At 43.6% G+C, this 22,707-nt stretch overlaps 1 protein-coding gene across 2 annotated transcripts in view; it reads left to right on the forward strand.

Moving 5' to 3' along the window:
- Positions 1–19,418, forward strand: part of BACE2 (beta-secretase 2) — a 93,726-nt gene extending 74,308 nt beyond the window's left edge. Inside the window, exon 9 of one of the 2 annotated variants that reach the window (XM_047796917.1) lies at positions 18,839–19,418. In XM_047796917.1, coding sequence (XP_047652873.1) covers positions 18,839–19,092 — 254 coding nt within the window. In that variant the 3' untranslated portion in view covers positions 19,093–19,418. Of the gene's footprint in view, positions 1–1,506; positions 1,539–18,838 lie in introns of those variants that run through there. The other variant, XM_047796923.1, reaches the window with a different exon arrangement.
- The last annotated feature ends 3,289 nt before the right edge of the window (positions 19,419–22,707 follow it).

Here is a 22,707-nt window from a genome sequence, read left to right on the forward strand (position 1 = left end):
CCACCAAAGTTATGTAAGAATTTCCATTCCTTCAAAGTATTAATATTTGGTTTTTTGCCAAAATGTGTGTGAAATAATGTTGCATTTTAATTTTCTCCTGAGATGATGCAACTGTTGATATGTTTCTGGGATGTTTGAGCTTTTTCTCTGATGGTGAATTTTTCTGTAAACAGTTTGTGCACATTTTTCTACTTTTTTTTAAATTGATATACGCAAGTTCTTCATGTACTTGAAATACTGATTTTCTGGGTTATGTGCATGGCAAATATTTTCTCCTTATCTCTCTGACTTTTCTTGGTTTTAGCGTCTACTTAGTGAAATATAATTCACCAATTCCTTTTTCATGGCTTTTGCTCTGTACCTTTTTTGAGATGTTCTTCCTTAATCTAAAAAAAAATAAGAGATCATTTTTCTTCTAAAGATACTATATACTTATTTTTTCATTTTCTTCTAAAATGTGAAGTAGGAATCTAATTTTTATGAGGCCATTCAGTTTTCTAGCATCATTTATTGATCGTATGTTTTCCCATCCAATTTTTTCAATATTTTATTGTGAAAATTTTTATTATACCAAAAATTTATTATACAAAAATTTTATTATACAAATTTTATTATACAAAAAAGACTAAAAAATAATAACATAATGTCCTGCATACCAACCATCTAAATTTAAACACTTGACCATGTGTCAGTTTATGGGCATGTGTGTATATCAGTCTGTATGAGTTTTTTGCTGAAATATTTGCAAATAATTTGCAGATATCATGATATTTCACTCGTTAATATCTCATTGTTCATCTCTTAAAACTAAAGACATTCTGGAAGTCCTCTTGTAGTGCAGTAGGTTCAAGACCCAGCATTGTCACTGCAGCAGCTCAGGTCACTGTAGCAGCTTGTGTCACTGCTGTGGCACAAGTTCGATCCCTGGTCTGGAAACTTCCACATGCCACAGTCACAGCCAAAAATAAATTAAAAGAAAGAAAAAGAAAAAGACATTCTCCTACATAACCATAATATCAATATGACACCTAAAAAGGTACCAATATTTATCTAATATATGTAATATCTAGGCCATATTCAAATTTCCCCAGTTGCCCCAAAAATGTTTTCCTTAGTTTTTATTGTTTTGAAGGTCAGGTGTCTTACAGAAGGTATCATATTCAGATTTGCCTCTTTCCTAATGGTATCATTTAATAGGTCAGTTTAATATCATATTCATATTTCCTATAAACTTGAACTTAGGTCTAGAGGCTCGATTAGATTGAGGTTAAGTATTTTCTGCAAGCTATCTACTGAATTTTAATAATATCTTCATTATGTAAAAATACCTGGGTCTATTTCTGAGCAGTCTATTCTGGTGCCGACAGGGGCAGTAGAATATTCCTGAGCTGTAACCTGTGGTTTTAATTTCTGTGGTTATAATAAGACTCAATATCTGGTAGGGGTTTGAGTCTTCCCCTTTTTCTTCTTTAAAATTGACCTGGTTTCTTTTGTCCTTTTATTCAGCTTGTCAAGATCCCTGAAGAATCACATTGAGATTTTTGTTAACTGCACTGAATTTATAGATAACTTGAGAAGATGTCAAATCACTACCGTATGAGTCTTTTCCTCATGAAGGTGCTAAACTCTACTTGTTTCGATCATCTTTTATGTCCTATAGCAGTATTCTGTAGTTTTCTCTAAAAAAATCTTAATACATATACTTAATACTAGATACCTCTTGGCTCTTACAGTTCCTGTAAATGAGATTATTTAAAATTGCATTTTCTAATGGATTGTTTGGTATATAGGCATTCATTTTTTTTTTTGTATATTAATCTTCTATCCAGCCACCTTACTGAATTCTCCTATTTTAAGATAGTTGGTAAAATCACTTGGATTTTCTTTGAAAATTATATGACCTGAAAATAATATATTTTTTATCACATCTAGTCCTTCATCTTGTATTTATTTTTCTTTTTGTGATACTTTTAGAGACAATACTGAATAGAAATAGTGATGGACATTTTTGTTTTTTCCTTACTTTGATGGGAATATTTCACTATTGAGCATAACATATGAGGTAGATCTGTAGAATTCCCTTCTAATCCTAAGTTAAGGGACTCCCATTTGCTAAAATTGTTTAGTATGAATGAAAAAAATCTGCTTCACAGTTTCTACTAATGTTAAACATACTCCCATTCAATGACCTAGCACTTTCACTCTTAGGTGTGTGCAAAGGAGAAATAAATACCTATGTCCACTCAAAGACTTGACCAGAAACAGCTTTATTCATAAAACTGACGGAATGCTGCATTCATTTAGTAATTACATAAAACTAACTGGAGTTGCCATTGTGGCTCAGAGGGTTAACAACCTGACATAGTGTCTGTGAGGATGCAGGTTTGATCCCTGGCCTTGCTCAGTGGGTTAAAGATCCAACATTGCCACAAGCTGCAGAATAGGTCACAGATGCAGCTTAGATCTGGCATTGCTGTGACTGTGGTGTAGGCCAGCAGCTGCAGCTCCAATTCAACCCCTTGCCTAGGAACTTCCATATGCCACAAGTGTGGCCATAAAAAGAAGAAGAAAAAAAAGCCTATCATTTTCTTCAAACTAAGAACAGCCCAAAGTCTTGTGAAGGAGAATGGATAAATGAATGATCATCTCTCCATTAAGTGAGACACTACACAGCAATTTTCTTCCTGCTGAAGAATGTGGCTTTTTTTTTTTTTGTCTTTTTGCTATTTCTTTGGGCCGCTCCCACGGCATATGGAGGTTCCCAGGCTAGGGGTTGAATCGGAGCTGTAGCCACTAGCCTACGCCAGAGCCACAGCAACACAGGATCCGAGCCACGTCTGCAACCTACACCACAGCTCACAGCAACGCCAGATCCTTAACCCACTGAGCAAGGGCAGGGACTGAACCTGCAACCTCATGGTTCCTAGTCGGATTGGTTAACCACTGCGCCACAACGGGAACTCCGCTTTTTTTTTTTAGGAATATACTTTAGGATTTCTTTTATCAAAGTCTGTGAAAGGTAAATTAAAAATTTTTAGTGTTCTGAACTTTCATCATGATGTATCTAGATATAGGTTGTGTTTTCATCTTGTTCAAGACTCATTATGCTCTCTGATCCTGATCACTCACGATTTTCTTTCTTTCTTTTTTTTTTCTTTGTCTTTTCTAGGGCCACACCCATGGCACATGGAGGTTCCCAGCCACAGCAACGCAGGATCCAAGCCGCGTCTGCGACCTACACCACAGCTCATGGCAATGCTGGATCCTTAACCCACTGAGCAAGGCCAGGGATGGAACTCGCAACCTCATGGTTCCTAGTCGGATTCGTTAACCACTGAGCCACGACGGGAACTCCATGATTTTCATCAACCCTTGAAAATTATCAGCTGTATCTCCTCACATTCCATTCTTCCTGCTCTCTTCTAATCTGCTATGGAATAAACTTGGGGGGTCCTCATTATTTCCCCCATATCCCTGCACTTTCATTCCTTTCTTTCTCTTTGCTGCATTTTGTGTAGGTTCCTAGGAAGCATCTTCTATTGGTCTAGTTCTCTCGTCAGTCATGTTCACTCTATCTAACCTATTCTGTGAGTTTTTAATTACATCAACTGTATTTTTCATCTTCAGAAATTCCCTTTGGTGCTTTCTCAAATGTATTTGTTTGCTTTTCTGTGGTGTTCTGTAATGATTTTGTGGTAGCTTATATCTCCTTTATCAGTTTGAAAATTCAAAAGGTGCAATGGTTTATATAGTGTCCCACTATCTCAGAGTCCATCTCCTGAGTTCACCCATTGTCCCCACATCGTCATTTCTTTGAGCCTCATGATCTCCTGTGGTGTGGATGTTTCATAATTTGCCTAATCCTTGTTGATATGCATTTACATTGTTTCCAGTCTTTTATGGTACAACAGTTCTGCAGTGGATATGCTGTTCATATATGTCTATTCACATATAAGAACGCATACCTCCAGAAGGATTCCTAGGTGGAAGGGCGTAGCATTTGTAATCTTGATGAACACCATCACTTGGCTTTCCAGAGAGGTTATATCATTCATACCCGGTTGTTCCAGTTCCCTAGCAATCAGTGGGATGGCCTCTTTCTCCAGTCAGACGTTCCAACATGATGACACACTTTGGGGAATTTTGCCAAGCTGATAGGTGAAAAAAAGATTACCTCGGTGTAGTTTTAATTATATTCCTTTAGATGGGTGAGCTTGCATTTCTTTTTGTGTATCTAAGGGCATTTGTTTTTCCTTTTCTGTGAACTATCCACTCATGTCTTTTACCCATTTTTTTCCTGTTGGGTTTAGTTTTTTCGTATCAAACCAGAGAAGAAAAATTATGATTCCTATCTCAAGTATAAAGAATTTTTAAACTTTGCTTATGATGAATTTTAGTGTAAAAATGTTTACTTTTATGCATTTCAATATTCAGTCCATGACTCGAAGGCCCTAGGGTTTCCTGTCTCATTTTAAGTTACGCTCCTCACTAAAATTATTTTGTGAGTTATTTAAGTACTTTTACGTTTGATTTCCTTTGGCCTACACTGTATGTATTGTCTCTTCTCCCCATGGTGACTATCAGATTGTTTCTATAATATTTATCAACTGATCTGTCTTTTCTTCACTAATTTGAAATCCCACTATTACTGCATACCAAATTCTGGTAAATATTTGGGAGATATATATTTATTTCTGGATTTCCCATTTTGTTCCATTGGTAGGTGATATCATATTTTTCCTATTTAAAACTTTTCTGCTATTCTTTTTTTTTTTTTTCGTACTTTTTAGGGCCACACTTGTGGCATATGGAGGTTCCTAGGCTAGGGGTCGATTCAGAGCTACAGCTGCTGGCCACAGCCACAGCAACATGTGATCCAAGCTGTGTCTGCAACCTACACCACAGCTCACAGCAACGCTGGATCCCCAACCCGCTGAGTGAGGCCAGGGATCAAACCCACAACGTCATGGATACCAGTTGGAGTCATTGCTGTTGAGCCACAATGGGAACTCCTTAATTTTCTTTTCCCTTATGAACTTTTTTCTTTCCTTTTTACTTTCTTTTGGCCGTGGCTGCAACATATAAAAGTTCTCAGTCCAGGGACTGAACCCAAGGCACAGCAGAGGCAACACTGAATCCTTAACTGCTAGGCCACCAGTGAACTCCTCCTTTATGAATTATAGAATCAGCTTGTTTAGTTAAAAAAAATCTTATTGATATTTTAGTGAGTTTTTAATCACTTTAGCCATGGCTATTATGTAATTCAAGCAGATGGTTGTGTTTTTATCATTGATGGAGAACTAACCTTGTTTCTGTGTCTGCTGATTATTCTCTCATGGTGGATTTTTTTCTCACTTGGTTTGTAATTTTTGGTTGTGAACACATCTTTATCGAGAGTACTTTTTTTTTTTTTTTCCATCTGAGAGAGTTCAGTGCACTTTGGGTTGTAAAAATGTTCCTATAAAGCACCTTTGCATTTTTCTGTGGAGTGTTTTCAGACCGTGAGAAGTATAGGGCTTCTACACCAAGTTGTAGAAATTCAGGTGCCAGCCATGCTTGAGGTAGCAATGTGGAGGTTCTGTTTCTCATGGGCAAGTCTTGCCCTTGACGTCCACCCCTCCTCAAATCTCAGAAGGAAGCTTCCTTGTTGGTAGAGGCTTCCTGGCTTCTTTTACCGATGGGCTAGGCTTTGAACTGGCATCTCTGCTCTAGCATCCCTCTCCTTGGCGCTGGGGTCAAGTCTTCTGAGCCCCACCCCCCATTCCTCATTGGGTATTGGAAGCCCAGCCCTATGGCCTATTTCTGAGCTCAGCTCCATATTTTAAATCGAGGGTTGTTTTATCCCCATTTCCATGTATCATAACAGGACAAAGTTCTACTTTTGCACAGACACCAGCACTTGAAAAAAATTGGGGGGAGCTGCCCTTCTTCCCTGGTGTCTTTATTTTGGTTTTCATAATACTCTGTGTTTGTCAGACAACACTTAGCCTAGAGGATTGGGCTTCTCTATGAGAGGTGGGGTGGGGTGGGGAGGAGAGCAGTGAGTGGGTGCTCTTTGATTAGAATCTCCTGGGGAGCTTCTTAAAATATGCCTGGTCTACATTTTACCTCCTTTTTCAGCCAAGGTATATCCGAACGGTGGTGGGTGGGAGGGTGGTGGGTATTTTGGAAGAAGAGTCCAGATGCTTCTCTTCTGCTGCCCCTGCTTCTCCTCAACTCACCCCCTCCTCCTACGGACCATCACGATTCCGGTCTCAGATCAGAACCAGATAAATAGGTGGTGGTCACGGCGTGTCATGTGTTTGGCCAACCTGGGTCTTCAGCCCATAGTCCTACATACCTGGAACAGGTACCAGGGACTGGGCCACTTTCGACTGCCTCTCTGTTGCCTGGACCAAGTGTCCCATAGCTAGAAAAAATGACAGAGTTGTGAAAATTGACAACTTTCTCTTAATGTATCCAAAGCTTCTGAAATACCACCCATCTCTTTTTATAGATTGAGACATTTAGCACCCAAGAACTGTATAGATTTCAGCTTAGACAATTTGAGACGCATCATGGGTTGTGGCAGTCGTTTCACTGTGAATTTTCCTTGCTGCAGGTTGCAATTGGATCATCTGGTTCATGTTTAAAAATAGGGAAGTTAGCTGTTAAGAACAGAGATATGCCTCTGCCATCTACTTAGAATACAACCCAAAGACAAAGACTAGGCAGCCCTGCTTCCTCGTTTTACCCGAAAGAGCACTGAGACCTCGGGAGGGTAAGTGGCTTCCAGGGTTGCAGAGCAAAACAGCACAGAGTCCATTACGCCTGTCCTGTGACCCCAGGCCACTCTTCCAAGTAAACCACATGCACTCAGAAAGCATCTCAGTACCAGCTGGCCCATCGGAGAGGACAGGTCACTTCATGTTGCATGCTGTGATTAAAAGACCTCACCTTTATCACTTTTATAGTTGGGAAAGAGAGAGCTCTTCCTCAGGCACCCATTATCAGGCAGGTCCTGACCTTCTAGGAGACAAGACGGAACATGCATAATTAACATTTTAACCCAAGACCTTGATGCAAGAATTTAAAATAACAGCATCTTACCAGCTGACGCTTCGTAAGCCCTGACCTGTATTCCAGGCGCTGGGCTAAGGGCTGCACTGCTCTTGACTCGATTATCCACACAAGACTGTCAGGATTATTTTCAATTGTACAGATGGGGAACCCGAGAGGCAGAGAAGTAGCTTGACCAAAATGACCTTACGCATAAGTGACAACTAGGATTTGAACTCTAGCGACCGTGCTCTTGGCAACAGCACACGGTGGCCTCTCGTAATTAGATCCAGTGTGAAAAGGTAAACTCTGTTCTGTGACCACAGAATTAGTAGCGTGGGCAGTGAATGTGCAAAGCGCCCAGGGAAAGGCATCTCCAGAAAGTATCCTCCGGAAGTCATTTTAAAGCCACTAGCCTTCCTTTTAGTGGAGTAGCTAGTGAGCCAGCGTGAGAAAGCTCATGTTTCCAGATGATACGTTCTGTCTGACAACCTCAAATTGGTACTAGTTTTCAAAAACTTTTAAAGAAATACGTAACTTTTCCGATTACAAAAATAAGACGGGTACACTAAAGAAAATGTGATGATGTCGGCAGGGTTTTATTTTAAACCATTTTTATTGTATTTATATGTATGTACAGATGGTCTTGGACTTAACGATGGTTCGACTTGAGACTTTTCGACTTTACGATGCTGTGAAGGAGAGCAATACGCATTCAGTAGAAAGTGTACTCCGAGCTGTGGATTTGGGTCTTCTCTGTATCACTAGTGATATGCAGCCCGATGATCAAGGGGAGTGGGCGGCAGCAGATGCAGTTCTGCAGCTCCTTTTTTTTTCTTTTTCTTTTTTTTTTTTTTTGCTTTTTAGGGCCACACCCGCAGCATATAGAGGTGCCCAGGCTAGGTGTCGAATCAGAGCTGTAGCTGCCAGCCTACACCACAGCCACAGCAACACGGGATCCAAGCCACATCTGCGACCTACACCACAGCGCATGGCAATGCCAGATCCTTACCCCACTGAGCGAGGCCAGGGATCAAACCCACAACCTCATGGTTCCTAGTCGGATTCGTTTCCGCTGCGCCACAACAGAAACGCCAACCGCAGTTCTTAACCAGGCGATCACGAGAGTGAACTACCAATATGCCTAGAACCATTCTGTACCCAGACAACCATTCTGTTTTTCCCTTTCAGCTCAGGAGCCAACAAGTTACTAATCTTCAAAACACCTGGAAACAACCCACAAGTTTGACAGGTGAATGGGGGTTAAAGCAGGTGTGATACGTCTATGCCACTGAACGTGGCTCAGCATAAAAAGAAATGATGGAAATGGGGCCCCAAAAATCAGTCTCGAGGTAATCATGCGGAGGGAAGGAAATCCAAGGTGAAGGCTCCGATTCCATCCGTATGACCTTCTGAAAGGGAAGACAGTCTGTAGTGACAGGGGCCGCCTGGGGCTGGGGCGGGGGGAGCAGGGGCTTCGAGGGCGGCAGAACAACGAAGACCCAGGGAACTTTGGGGCTCGATGGAAGGGCTGAAGTCTTGTGTGTGGTGATGGTGTTTTCAGGTCCAACTGTCCCCACAAACACGAACTGTTCGTTTTATACCCATTATATCTCGAGAAAGCTGTTAGTCAAAAGAACAAGGCAGTCCAAAAAAAGTGTGTCAAAGACTAAGACACGGGATATGACTGGATTTAGGTTAAAAAAGAAAGACAAAGCCAACCCCAAGTCTGCCAGGTACCCAGGGACCGGTTTTAGTATTGTTCTTTGAGTGGAATGCGTCCATTTACACACATTTTCAAAGACGAGATGCACACCGAACACACCCCTGTCATCCTCATCTAGATATATGATGGGGTTCCCTCCCAGTAAACCCAGGACGAGTTGAAAGTATCAAGTCCAGATGCATTTGATACACCAAAGCTCTGGAACATTCTAGCTGCACCTAGCCCGTCTTGACTATGCTGGAAACCCATTAGCCTATAGTCTGGCAAAATCACCTAACAGAAAGCCTATTTTATCATACGCTGTTGGATATCTCCTGTAAGTTGTTGGCTCCTGTACTGAACGTGAAAAGCAGAATGGGTGTCTGGGTGCAGAATGGTTCTACGCATACTGGTGATGCACGCTTATGATCACCTGGTCAAGAGCAGCTCTCGTGTTCGTGGGGACAGTTAGACCTGAAACCCATCACAAGACTTCAGCCTTTCCATCGAGCCCCAAAGTTCCCTGGGTCTTCGTTGTTCTGCCGCCCTCGAAGCCCCTGCTCCCCCCGCCCCAGCCCCAGGCGGCCCCTGTCACTACAGACTGTCTTCCCTTTCAGAAGGCCACACGGATGGAATCGGAGCCTTCACCTTGGATTTCCTTCCCTCCGCATGATTACCTCGAGACTGATTTTTGGGGCCCCATTTCCATCATTTCTTTTTATGCTGAGCCACGTTCAGTGGCATAGACGTATCGCACCTGGTTTAACCCCCATTCACCTGTCAAACTTGTGGGTTGTTTCCAGGTGTTTTGGCTATTTTGAATAAAGCTGCTCTGAAGATTAATGGAGAAGTCTTTGGACATCGTTTTCTTTTCTCCTGAGAAAATACCCAGGAGTGGAAGGGCTGAGTCACATGTTTCACTGCGTAAGAAATCGCCGCTGTTTTTCAGAGACGGCTGTGTCATTTTCCACCCCTGCCAGCAGCATATGAGATTTTAGCTCCTCTGCATCCTCACCAGCTTTTGAAATGGTCAGTCTTTTTAACAGGTGGTGAGGGGTATCTTTGTGTCATTTACATTTTCATTGTTCTAATGGCTAACAGTCTTGAATATTTTTTTCTGTGCTTATTTGCCACGTAGGCCTCTTCTTTTGTGAAGTGTCTTTTTAGGTTTTCTTGCCCCGGTTTTTTTTTGGCCACACCCATGGCATACCAAAGTTCCTGAGCCAGGGGTTGAACCCGAGCCACAGCAGTGACAATGCCGGATCCTTAACCCACTGAGCCACCAGGGAGCTCCTGCCTGTTTTTGTATTGAGTTATTTGTTTCCTTATTTTTGCATTTTCAGCCTTCTTTATATTCAGAATACAAACTGTTTATCACACATGGGACTCACAAATATTTTCTCCCAGCCTTTTCCATCTCTTAATATTGTCCTTCAAAGAGGACAAGTTCTTAATGCTGTGAAATAAAATTTACCAATATTTTTCTTTTACACCTTGTGCTTTTGGGTGTTATTTATAGCGAAGAAACTTTTTGCCTAACACAATGACACAAAGATTTCCTTCTGTGTTTTTTTTCTAGACATGTTATAGTTTGAGAAATGCGTTATTGAGTTTCCAAATATTTAGGGATTTTCCAGCTGTCTTTTCAGTTGTTGACATCTAATTCCACTCTGACCAGAGAACGTAGTTAGTATGAACTAAATCCTTTTAAATGTATTGAAACTTGTATTATGGCCCAGGCTATAGTCTGCCTTGCTAAATATTCCATGTGCTCTTGAAAACACTGTGTATACTGCTGTGCAGATGGAATATACTATAATTGTCAAGTTGGTTGATAGAATCGTTCAGGTCGTCCGTACTTATTCTCTGTCGACTCGCTCTATTATTGATAAAAGGATGTTGAAATCACTGACTGGCTCTGGGGATTTATCTGTCCCTCCTTGCTCTTTCACCATTCTTGGTTTTTTTGTTTTGTGTTGTTTAAATTTTATGGCTACACCCATAGCATATGGAAGTTCCCAGACCAGGGATTGAGTCCCAGCTGCAGAAGCTGCAGCAATGTTGGATCCTTTAACCCACTGCACACGGCACTGGGCCAGGATTGAACCTGCCCCTCTTCAGAGACGCAAGCCACTGCAGTCAGATTCTTAACCCACTGCACCACGACAGGAACTCCCTTAACCATTCTCGTTTATGTATTTTGAAATTCCGTTATTAGGTACAAAAGCGTTTAGTATTGTTATGTCATAGTTACGAAGTAACCCTTTTAACCTTATGAAGCTACCATGTTGATTCCCAGCTCTGGATCTGCTCTGTCTGATATTAATATAGCCACTCTGGGTTTCTTTGTATCAGCATTGGCACGATACTTCTTTTTCCATCCTATGACTTTTAACCTAGTTGACTATTTACGTTTAAAGTGGGTTTCTTGTAGGCTGCATATAATTGAGTCTTGCTTTTTATGGAGTATAACGAGCTCTGTTTTTTAACTGGGGTATTTAGAGCAGATATCAGCAAATGACAGCTGGAAGGCGAAATCTGGCATGTAGCCTGCTTTTATAGGGCCCATGAACAAAGGGTTCATGGTTTTTACTTTATTAAAAGGTTGTTTAAAAAAATCCAAAGGAGTATGCGATAGAAATCATGTGTGACGCAAAAAAAACCTAACATGTTTACTGTCTGGTCCTTTATGGGAGAAGCTCGCAAAGCCGCGGTTTAGACTCTGTGTGTTTCCTGTGATGATGGATGTGGTTGGATTTGACTCTGCCGACTTGCTCCTTGTTTTCTCTGTCTCCTCTGATCTTTTCTGCCCTTCTTTTCAGTCTTTCTGCCTCCTTTTGAATCGAGTATTTTTGTCTCCTCGGCTAGTGTATTAGCTATGACTCTCGGCTGTGCTATTTTAGTGGGTCTACGGTTTACTTTATCACGTCTGCCACTTCCCGTGGTAGAAGAGTCTACACTGTCTGCTTCCCTCTGCCCTCTGTCTGTGGTGCTGTGTGTGTGACACACAGGACTTAGGACTGTGTTACGAACCACCCAGGACATTGGTATTCTTTTTGCTTTCATCCGTCAGTTACCTTTTAAAACATTTATCGTCAGAAATGAGGGCTTTACGATCGCCTGCCAAGTTACCATTTCCAGTGTTTATTTCTCTGTGTGGATCTGCGTTTCCTCCTGATGTCATTTTTCTCCTGCTTGAAGGGCTGCCTGTAGTGCATTTTGTGGTGGTGATCTGCTGGGATGATTCTTTCTTCTTTTCAGCTTTATCGAGGTGTCATTGGCCAATGAAAGTTACGCACATTCGCAGGTATGCAACCTGATGCTCTCATATACCTGTACGTTGGAAAATGGTCACCTCCCTCCAGCTCGGTAACATACCCCCCACCTCCCATTATCAGGAGAGCCCGCCTCCGTTCGTCCTTCTCTCCTTCCTTCCTGCCTCCCACCCTCCCTGCCTTCCCTCCTTTTGATGGTGGTGAGAACACTTAAGATCTACCCTCTTGGGAGTTGCCATTGTGGCTCAGCAGAAATGAACCCGACTAGCATCCATGAGGACACAGGTTTGATTCCTGGCTCTGATCAATGGGTTGAGGATCGGGCGTTGCTGAGATCGGGTATAGGTTGCAGACGTGGCTCAGACCTGGTGTTGCTGTGGCTGTGGTATAGGCTGGCAGCTGCAGCTCCGATTCGACCTCTGGCCGGGGAACCTCCATATGCCATGGGTGCCACCCTAAAAAGCAAAAAAAAAAGTCTACCCTCTTAGCAAATTTCAGGTATACGATATTGTTGGCGATGATATCATGCCAGGCTTATTTATCTGTGCAGCTGAAACTTTGCTGGCCCTGCCAACACTTCTCTGTATGCCCACTCCCCCCAGCCCCTAGCAACTACCATTCTACTCTTTGAATCAATGAGTTTGACTTTTTTAGATTTCACGGAGAAGTGGATCATGCAGTAATTGTCCCTCTGTGTCTAGCTCATTCCATTTAGCATGTCCTCCAGATTCATCCACTTTGCAAAATGGCAAGATAGCCTTCTTTTTTAAGACTGAATGCATGCACATGTCTGCTTGTGATGAATTCTTTGGGCTTACGTATGTCTGAAAACATCTTTTTAATCTTCACTTTTGACAAATATTTTTGCTTGGTATAGAATTCTAGGGATTTCCCATCGTGGCTCAGTGAGAACGAATCTGACTAGTATCCATGAGGATGCAGGTTCAATCCCTGGCCTCCCTCAGTGGGTTAAGGATCAGGTATTGCTGATCCTTAACTGGGGTGTAGGTCGCAGACGTGGCTCAGATTGAACGTTGCTGCGGATGCAGTGTAGGCCGGCAGCTACAGCTCTGATTCAACCCCTAGCCCGGGAACTTCCATATGCCAAGGGCACGGCCCCAGATAGATAGACAGATGATAGATAGATAGAAAGATAGACAGACAGACAGACAGACAGATTCTAGGTTGGCAGGTTTCTCCCCCACCTCCCCACCCCCAGTAGGCTAAAGATGCTGCCCCACTGCTTGTAACTTATACTGTTTCTGACATGAAGTCTTCTGTAAACCTTTTCCTTGTTCCTTTGTACGTAATATTTCTTTTTTCTTTCTCTCTGCTTCAAAGATCTTCTATCACTGGTTTTCAGCAATTCAGTGGTGTATTCCTGTTTCTTGTACTTCAGATTCTTTGAACCTCTTGGGTCTGTGGGTTTATAGGTTCTATCAAATTTGGAAACATTTTGGTTACCATTTCTTCACGTTGTTCTGTCTCCCATCCTCTCCTCTCATTTGGGTGGTCTCACAAATTTTCTATTTTTTTTCAATGGTTTGCTCTTTCTGTGCTTTTTTTCAATAGTTCCTGTTGTTATGTTTTCATGTTCACTTGTCTTTTTCTGCAGCGTATTATTTGCTATTAACACCATTCATCTATTTTTCATGTCACATAAGGGCAGCTTTGGGTTTTGTTTGTTTGTTTGTTTGTTTGTTTTGATTTTTAGGGATACACTGGCAGCATATGGAAGTTCCCAGGCTAGGGGTTAAATCAGAGCCGCAGCTGCCAGCCTACACCACAGCCACAGCAACACCAGATCGGAGCTTTGTCTGTGACTCACACCACAGCTCACGACAACACCAGGTCCTTTAACCCATGGAGTGAGGGGTCAAACCCACATCCTTGTGGATGCTAGTCGGGCTCATGACCACTGAGTCACAATGGGAACTCCCGTAATGCAGTTTTTAATCTCTAGAAGTTTGATATAGGTCTTTTTTAATAGTTTGTGTGCATCTGCTTAACATGGCTAACGCTTTGTCTAGCTTCTGGAGCAGAATACAGTTATAATAACTGCCTTAATATCCTGTCTAATAATCCTGTGTCATTTCTTGCTCAGTTTTAATTGATTGATTTTTCCCCTGTAACGAATTGTGTTTTCCTACTTCTGTGTGAATTACAAGCTGTGTTTTCCTGCTTCTTTGCATCCTGGAGATTTTGAATTGGATGCCACACATTGGGAATTTTACCTTGGAGGGTGCCGAGGACTTTTGTATTCTTTAAAATCCCCAAGGATTTCCGTTCTGGGTTCCAGCTAAGTTCCTTAGAAAGAGTCTGACCCTTTTTTGTCTTGCTTTTAAGTTTTATTAGAGGGATCAGAGCCATGTTTAGTCTATGATTAATCTTTTCTATCACAGAGGAAAGGTCCTTAGTACTCTAGGGACCCAGGAAATTATTTTTCTGGGTTTGTTCATGGGTTTTTTTTGTTGTTGTTGTCTTTTGTTTTGTTTTGTTTTTTCACTATGGGCAACAGCGTCAACAGGAAATCATTGGCAACAGGAGGCAGTATTCTCTGCCCTGGGTGAGGTCCTAGCGCTGTTCCTCTTACTCCTTCCCAGCCGTTCTGTCACTGGCCTTTACACACGTTATGGTCAGGGTTCAACTGAAGGTTCAGGGGATGCCCTCTGGAGATGTGTGGGGTGTCTCTGGGTCGCTGTCTCCTGTATCACTCTCCCTGCAACTCTTTTTTTTTTTTTTTTGTCTTTTTGCCATTTCTTGGGCCACTCCCTCGGCATATGGAGGTTCCCAGGCTAGGGGTCGAATTGGAGCTGTAGCTGCCAAGCCTACGCCACAGCCACAGCAACGCGGGATCCGAGCCATGTCTGCGACCCACACCACAGCTCACGGCAACGCCGGCTCCTTGACCCACTGAGCGAGGCCAGGGACTGAACCCGCAACCTCATGGTTCCTAGGCGGATTCGTTAACCACTGCGCCACGACGGGAACTCCTCCCTGCAACTCTGAACAGCCTTGCTCCCCTGGATTTCTGCCTCGGCCTCCCCAGCGAGGGGAGACGCCCTCCTCTGCCGGTGTCCCCTTCCCTGAGCCGCAAGTCGGAAACGAAAGGCCAAGGCAGTACGTAGGACAGCTGTGGGGCTCATGTCCTCTGTTTCCCATCTCTCAGGACTTACTGTCTTTCTTTGCCCAATTTTGAATATCTTCAGCGTCTCTCTCTTTTTTTTTTTTCATATTGTTTTGTCTGTTATTTTAGTCGTTCCAGGTGAGAGAGGAAATCTGGTCCCCCTTCCATCTCGCCTGGAAGCAGAAGGGGTTTCAAATGATTTTGCACATCTCTGTGCTTTACTGTATGAGTGTATTATCTTTGCAGCCAGCATGTTTCCTTCGTAATTGTATTTGTTTAAGCTTCTCTCTGTAGAAAGTAAATACATTTTTGGAAAGACAAATGGCCTACTGCGGAAAGACATTTGCAACAAAAGGAAGTGTTTGCTGTTTAAACAATTCTTACAAACCCATGAGAAAAAGGTAGAAGCTATAACAGAAAGGGAAGTGGCCAAGGAGTATATTTTTTAAATGGTCCCCCAACCAGTGATGAAAGAATTGTCAGCATTAGATGGAGGACCAGCATTCTTCCTTATAGATGCTGATGCTGGCGAGCGCGTGGGATGTGGCACTCCCACCCCATGTTGGCAGGCGTGTATGTATGTATGGCTCAGCCTTTTTTTTTCTTTTTTTTTTTTAAGGGCTGCACCTGAGGCATGGAAGTTCCCAGGCTAAGGGTCCAATCAGAGCTGTAGCTGCCAGCCCACACCACAGTCACAGCGATGCTGGATCTGAGCCATGTCTTCAACCTACACCACAGCTCATGGCAACAGTGGATCCTTAACCCACTGAGCGAGGCCAGGGATTGAACCCACATCCTTGTGGATACTAGTCAGATTTGCCTCTATCACACCACAATGGGAATGCCTGGCTTAGCCTTTCTTGTGGTCGTTTTGACAGCATATATCCAGATGCATATCTGACCCATAGTTTTACTTTATTTGTTTAATAATGGCTGCACCTGCAGCATCTGGAAGTTCCTGAGCCAGGGATTCAGTCTGAGCCACAGCTGCAACCTGTGCTGCAGCTGCAGCAATGCCAGATCCTTTAACCCATTGTGCTAGGCTGGGGATCGAACCTGCACCTCCACAGTGACCTGAGCTGATGCCGTCAGATTCTTAACCCCAAGCAGGAACGCCCATGGTTTTACTTTATGAACTCATTCTGCAACAAATAAGAATATGGGCAGAGATATGGGTACACGGTCTTTCACACATCAGTGTTTATAACTAGAAATATTGAAAACTGCTTAAATGGTCACAAATGGGGATTGGTAAGCAAATTTGATACATCTATAATACAGTTTTCTGAGTAGTCATAAAAATAGCATGGTTGAAAATTAAACGCTATGAAAAGGTTTTTTTTTATCACATGTAAAGTGAAACCAGAGTGTACAAAACAGCAGGTACTAAATGATCCCATCATTGTCTTAAAAATTGATGCCTGTGATTATACCCTGAAATGCGAATATTGATGATTTCTGAGTGGTGAGTTTATGAGTGCGTTTCTCTTTCCTTATTTACTTACGTTTTCAAATTGTCTACCATAAATATGTATCACCTTGGTAGTAAGAGGAGTGGGGTTATTTTTCATTATTTAAAATGCTTGTTAAATGCTTTCGGGCCAGATATTGGCAAATTTTTTTCCATGAAGAGCCGGGTAATAAATATTTGAGGCTTGTGAGGCAGATTGGCTCTGTCTCCACAGCCGCACTCTGCTGGGATAGCATAAAAGTAACTGTAGACAGTACAAAAATGAATGAAAGTGGCTGTGTTCCAACAAAAGCTGATTTCCTTTTTTTTAGGGCCACACCCGCGGCATATGGAGGTTCCCAGGCTAGGGGTCCAATCGGAGCTGTAGCCCCTGGCCTACACCACAGCCACAGTAATGCCAGATCCAAGCCGCATCTGTGACCTACACCACTGCTCACGGCAATGCGGGATCCTTAACCCAGGGAGCAAGGCCAGGGATCAAACCTGCAACCTCATGGTTCCTAGTCGGATTCGTTTCCGCTGCGCCACGACAGGACCTCCAAAACTTGATTTTCACAAGGAGCTGGCAGGCCGCATTTGGACCATGGGCTCTTTAAGGACTACAGCTGTGGGCATTTGGGCATCTAGACTAGCTAAAGGCCAGCACCCCTTTGTTCTTAGGTATTTGCACGCTCTGTTCCTCACTTTTCTCTCCTAGCACATTAAGAAAAAGCTATGGGTCCACGTTAACAGAACCCACGTTTGTAGCAAGAATATGTCACCACTTTGCAAAGTCTTCCAGTGTGTCTTTCCCTCATTTTAAACCCCATTTCTAAGGTCCTTATGCCATTGTTATTTTGATTTTTTTCTTTCTTCCATACAAATGGATCTTTCTTGGCAGGTCTTAGGATCTTGAAGCTTGCTTTACTTACAGGAAAATTAAATGCTTAGCAAGGTTATTTTCTGGCACCTGAATACTCATTCTGCACTTAAATACGGTAAATGTGTCATGAAACCTACTTTTCTTTTTCCAAGTAAAACTTAAGATACCAAACAAATTCTACACTTCTGAAAGGAGCAGGTAAGACTAGTGTAGACAAATGAACTACTGTTAATCCCCAAACTTGCTGTTAGAAATCATTTCAAGGAGTTCCCATTGTGGATCAGAGAGTTAGGAGCCCAACTAGTATCCATGAGGATGTGGGTTCAATCCCTGGCTCAGTGGGTTAAGGATCTGGTGTTGTCACAAACCGCACATGTAGGTTACAGATGTAGCTCGGATCTGGTGTTGCTGTGGCTGTGGTGTAGACCGGCAGCCGCAGCTCTGATTCGACCCCTAGCCTGGGAACTTCCATATGCTGTGGGTGCGGCCCTAAAAAAAAAAAAAAAGAAAAGAAAAACAAAAGTAGTCATTTCAACTTCCTTTCCCAAGGAGAATGTTTTTCCAGAGTCAGTTTGCAGAAGTCATGCGATGAATTGTAGCCATGTTTTTGCATTTTTGGGGTTTTATTTTCATTTTTCGGGCCAGAGATTGAACCCGCACTGCAGTTGCAGCCTGTACCACGGCTCCAGCGGCAATGCTAGATCCTTAACCCACTCTGCTACAAGGGAACTTCCTCATTTACCACTCTTGATTGTGGGAGATGTGACATAGGACAAGAGTGGGGTGGGGAAGAGCCTCCTAGGCCAGGCTAACCCAGCTGGGCTTGGAAGCCCTGAGGAGTTATGGGTCAGGCTGATGCAAGGTGTTACCTCTCCTGGGATCCACCCCAGGGCGTGAACGCAGGTTGACTCCCCAGGGGAAAACGCCATGATTCTGGCAGGTGCAGCTGAGTTTTCTATCCTAGATACTACCACTCTTCTTACGTAATCTTCCTTGCCCATCTCCACTGAGGAAGCACCACCAGCACAGCTCCTAACAGGCTCCTAACACTCTCACCTACGTAGTGCTCCAGCCTTGCCAGCCCTCCAGCTGCTCCTATAGGTGCCCTGCTACACGTTGCCCTCTGCCTGCAGACCTTGAGACATGCTGTCATTCCAGCACGCAGGGGACTGGACCCTCTGAAGGCACACAGCCACCGAGACCGCCCTTGGTGCCTGCTCGGACGCCTGGGCCGTTGGAACTTGAGTGCTAACATGACTGGACTGCGGGCTGAGAGAGCAAAGGGTTGCCTCTTTTGTCATGTGAGACAGAGGGACTGCTCATTTCATAGCTGTGGATTTTCCCCCTTCTGTCTCCTCAGAAATTGCAGGTGCTCCAGTGTCAGAAATTTCGGGGCCTTTCTCAACAGAAGACGTAGCCAGCAACTGCGTCCCAGCCCTGCCTGTGAATGAGCCCATCTTGTGGATTGTCTCATATACTCTCATGAGCGTGTGTGGAATCATCCTTCTTATCTTAATCATCCTGCTGCTACTTCCACTCCGGTGTCGGCATCTCCCCCGGGACCCTGAGGTTGTCAATGACGAGTCCTCTCTCGTCCGGCACCGCTGGAAATGAAGAGAAAAGCCTGAACTCCAATGACCTTGAACTCCACAATCTAGCCAGTTGAATTCAAGTGCAGCAGGCAGGAGTGAGAAGGCAAGGTTTCTTCCTGTGTCCCTTAGTCTTAAATCTCTGTTCCACTCCTGATGCCTTCCAGATGCACTGTATTTTGATTCTTGATTTTAAAGCTTCCTCCTTCTCCCCTACTTCCAAAGAAAATGATAATAACAATAATAATAATAAAAAGAAAGCACCTCATTTGTAATCAAAACAGTGAATTGGGCTTCAGGCTTTATGTAGCTGGTTATGCCAAATTAGCTAGGTGTGCTATCAAAAAAACCCAAAAAAAAAAAAAAACTCATAAGCCTTGGCTAGTTCTCTTCTCCCTCCCATCTCTGGAGAAATAAGTGCATATGGTTTATAACTCTTCTTTGCTAATGGGAAGCTTTTTTTTTGTCTTAATTGCATTTAAGGGTATTTTGTACCAGGCCTCAGCCTGGGTCAGAGTGGTGTAAGAAGGCTTGCGATATGATGGCAGAGGAAGAAGCTTGGGGCCTAAGGATATAACCATCCTGCCCCCTTCTGAGTCAGCAAAAGAGCAGCAGGCCCCTTTTGTGAGTGTCTCTGTGCTCTGAACAGGAGCTGGAATCCACTCAAGTTTTCACCAGCCTCTTCTGAAGACAAAAGGCCTTCGAGTGAGAAGGAAGCCTAGTCTTGTACTCAATACTTCTATAGTATTGTGGGTATAGAAGTAAAAACTACCTCTGTTGAGACTTTGCCCAGGGTCCTGTGCCTGGGTGGGGGTACAGGCAGCCTGGCTCCAGCCTTGCCCTCACCTCAAAGAATCCTCTTTCCAGCAGGCGAGACGTAACAGGTGCTGAACCCCACATCAACCTGGAGACGCTCTGTCACCAAGCTGGTTCTCATCCCCTATGCTTCCTCTTACTTAAAATGAATAAACACTGTTTTAAGGAGAAAAAAAAAAATCCATTTCACTAGTTTGGTTCTTCTTCCAAGTCTCTTCTGCAGGTAGGTTGTTGCTGATTACTCTTTGGGGAAATAGGAAAATGGCTCAATGCCAATTCTTCTGGCCAGCTCCCAGAGGAAGGACAGCACAAGACATGCAAAGGATGCGAGGGAACGTCTACATTTTCCTGGGCTTTGGAACCATGTGCTTGAACACACCCATCTGAAACAGCTTTAACAAGTCTGTCAGGCAGCTCACCTAGAGGCATCTTCCCTCTGGTGTGTTCAATCTTTGGTTGATGAATTGGGTGTGCAGGGGTATCCTTGTTAGGGGAAATCCACACTTGCTGTCATTTATTTGAGGCCTTCGAGAAAGAAAAGCAGACGTCTTTAACTTGATGTAATTAGAAGGGCTTAAAGCCAATATCCCTTCTCTTGCTGCATGCCAAGTTCAAGCTTCCCTTTGCATGGCTGTTGGGATGGACTGGATAAATGATACAATCCCCCTGGAAGGGCTAACTGAAGTATTTCTTCCAGCTGGAGTGTTTTCTGTGTTCCAGATAGGCTTCACGTGGATGTTTCAGCCACCTGCCCACTCGCAAGCTCCCCGGGTCACCTCCAAATTGAGAAATATATGAGCATGCCAAAGAGATGCAGGGCCACTTATATATATGTCTTGTTGTCCTCACAGACTCTCTAGCGGCTCCAGGAATCCGTAGGATTCTCGTGGAGGAGGTTTGAGTTGCATCTTAGAACATGGATCTTCTGTGTTCTTCCAGACTCAGGGCAGGCATGGCCATGGTGGGAACGACACCTTCTTGAGATCGGATGAAGGCAGGAGATTCTGTCATAGGAAGCTCATGATCATTTCCGGTCTCAGCTGGTTGAGAGGTAATCGTTGCAGAATACCTTTCCAGCCTCGAAATCTCTGCAAGTCCAAATCTTTTTCCATGGGTGCCTGTTTCGGGGGCTGCTTTAGCTAGAAGTGAAGGCAGCAGCCTCTCATGTCGCTTTCCCCTCGCTGTGGAAAATCTGAACCTCTGAAATCAAAGGAAGGAATTGCAAGTATGACCTGGTTCGTTTTGCTCCTTATTGTTTTATGCAAGCGTCTTCTGTTTTGTTTTTCCATGTTTGGTTTCTGGGGGGAGAGCTGGGAACCGTTTCTATTGCCGCAGATGAGCGGGTACTGTTCCCAGAATACTTGAGAATAGCAAGTTAGAATCCAGCCTTGGGTACGTGAATGGAGTTTGCTATAATGCTCTGTATTTCCTATCAAATTTCTCATCTGTATTTCCTATCACCTTTTCATCTGAGATGTCATTGGATGTGACATTTTAATGGAATGACTTACATTACAAAAGCATAACTTAGCAACAAGAACGAAATAGACAATTGGGAGTGGGGCATTTTCCTGGCATGCCTTGCTGCTGAAAATTGGGCGTGGGGTCAAAACCCTGTTAGTGACACCCACCTTCTCCAGTTAATGTAAATTGATGCTTAGCTTGGCAAACCTTCAAGGAGGCTTGCTTTGAACAGGAAAGGAGGTGCCAGTCCTTTGGGGGTGTCATTTTTACCTCGCAGCACACTCTGGAAGGTACTGGGAGATGGTCTGCTCCTGAAAGATGCACCTTAGCATTAGATGGTCATCAAAGCCTTATCACCTCCCTGATGGGAAACAGACCCTTCTACACGAGCAGTGTTTTCTTAAATAGGCCGATGCTTTATATCTTGATAGGTTATTCAGAAGTCTGAAATGAAATCCTATCTTCAGAAACGGAAGCTGTGTATGAAAAATAGCAAGACATGAGCTGGGGATAGATTCTATGTGTCCCCCGTCTGGAACATAAAAGAACCACCATGATTGGTATCAGGTCACCATGGCATTTTACCGCACACTATTTCGCATTTCTTACCACCTCAAAGCAGGCACCTGGCGTTAAAGACACAGATTCCTTGCCAGTGATGGTGGGAAATGTCCCCTGAACACAGCCCACTCCCAAACTTCTGAAAGGATTTTTTTTTTAACCTGATTCTGGGAAACGCAGAGGTTTCAGTTAGAGAGAAATTTGGGGTCCGTTAGATTCAAAACTATGACAGTAACTCACAACATTGCAGCAGTAACAACCTCACAGAGCTTTGGGTAGCAGATTTTGCAAAGTAGTTTTGTTTCGTGTTTTGCTTTTTAGGGCCACACCCGCAGCATATGGAGGTTCCCAGGCTAGGGGTTGAATTGGAGCTGCAGCTGCCAGCCTGCACCACAGCCACAGCCATGCGGGATCTGAGCCCAGTCTGCAACCTACACCGCAGCTCACGGCTGCGCTGGATCCTTAACCCACTGAGTGAGGCCAGGGATCGAACCTGCAACCTCATGGATACTAGTTGGGTTTGTTAACCACTGAGCCACGGCGGGAACTCCCTGCAAAGTAGTTTTGATCTGGGGCTTCCATTTTCCCCTTTAAGAGGAGAGGGACCACTCTCTCTATTTGATAGGTTCTCCTCTGAAATGGAAATTTTGTTAATTCCCTCTTAGCAGGTCCCCACTGCTGGAGCTGCCAGGCTTGGTTCAGTTCCAAGTTCTGGCCTAGAGCCACTTGATGTCCCTGGAAATAAATCGCTGCCCAACAGCCTGTTCCGTAAACAATCATTGAGTTTCATAGACTTGAT

Source organism: Phacochoerus africanus, chromosome 1 (assembly GCF_016906955.1).
Source record: "Phacochoerus africanus isolate WHEZ1 chromosome 1, ROS_Pafr_v1, whole genome shotgun sequence".
Classification (NCBI taxonomy): domain Eukaryota; kingdom Metazoa; phylum Chordata; class Mammalia; order Artiodactyla; family Suidae; genus Phacochoerus; species Phacochoerus africanus.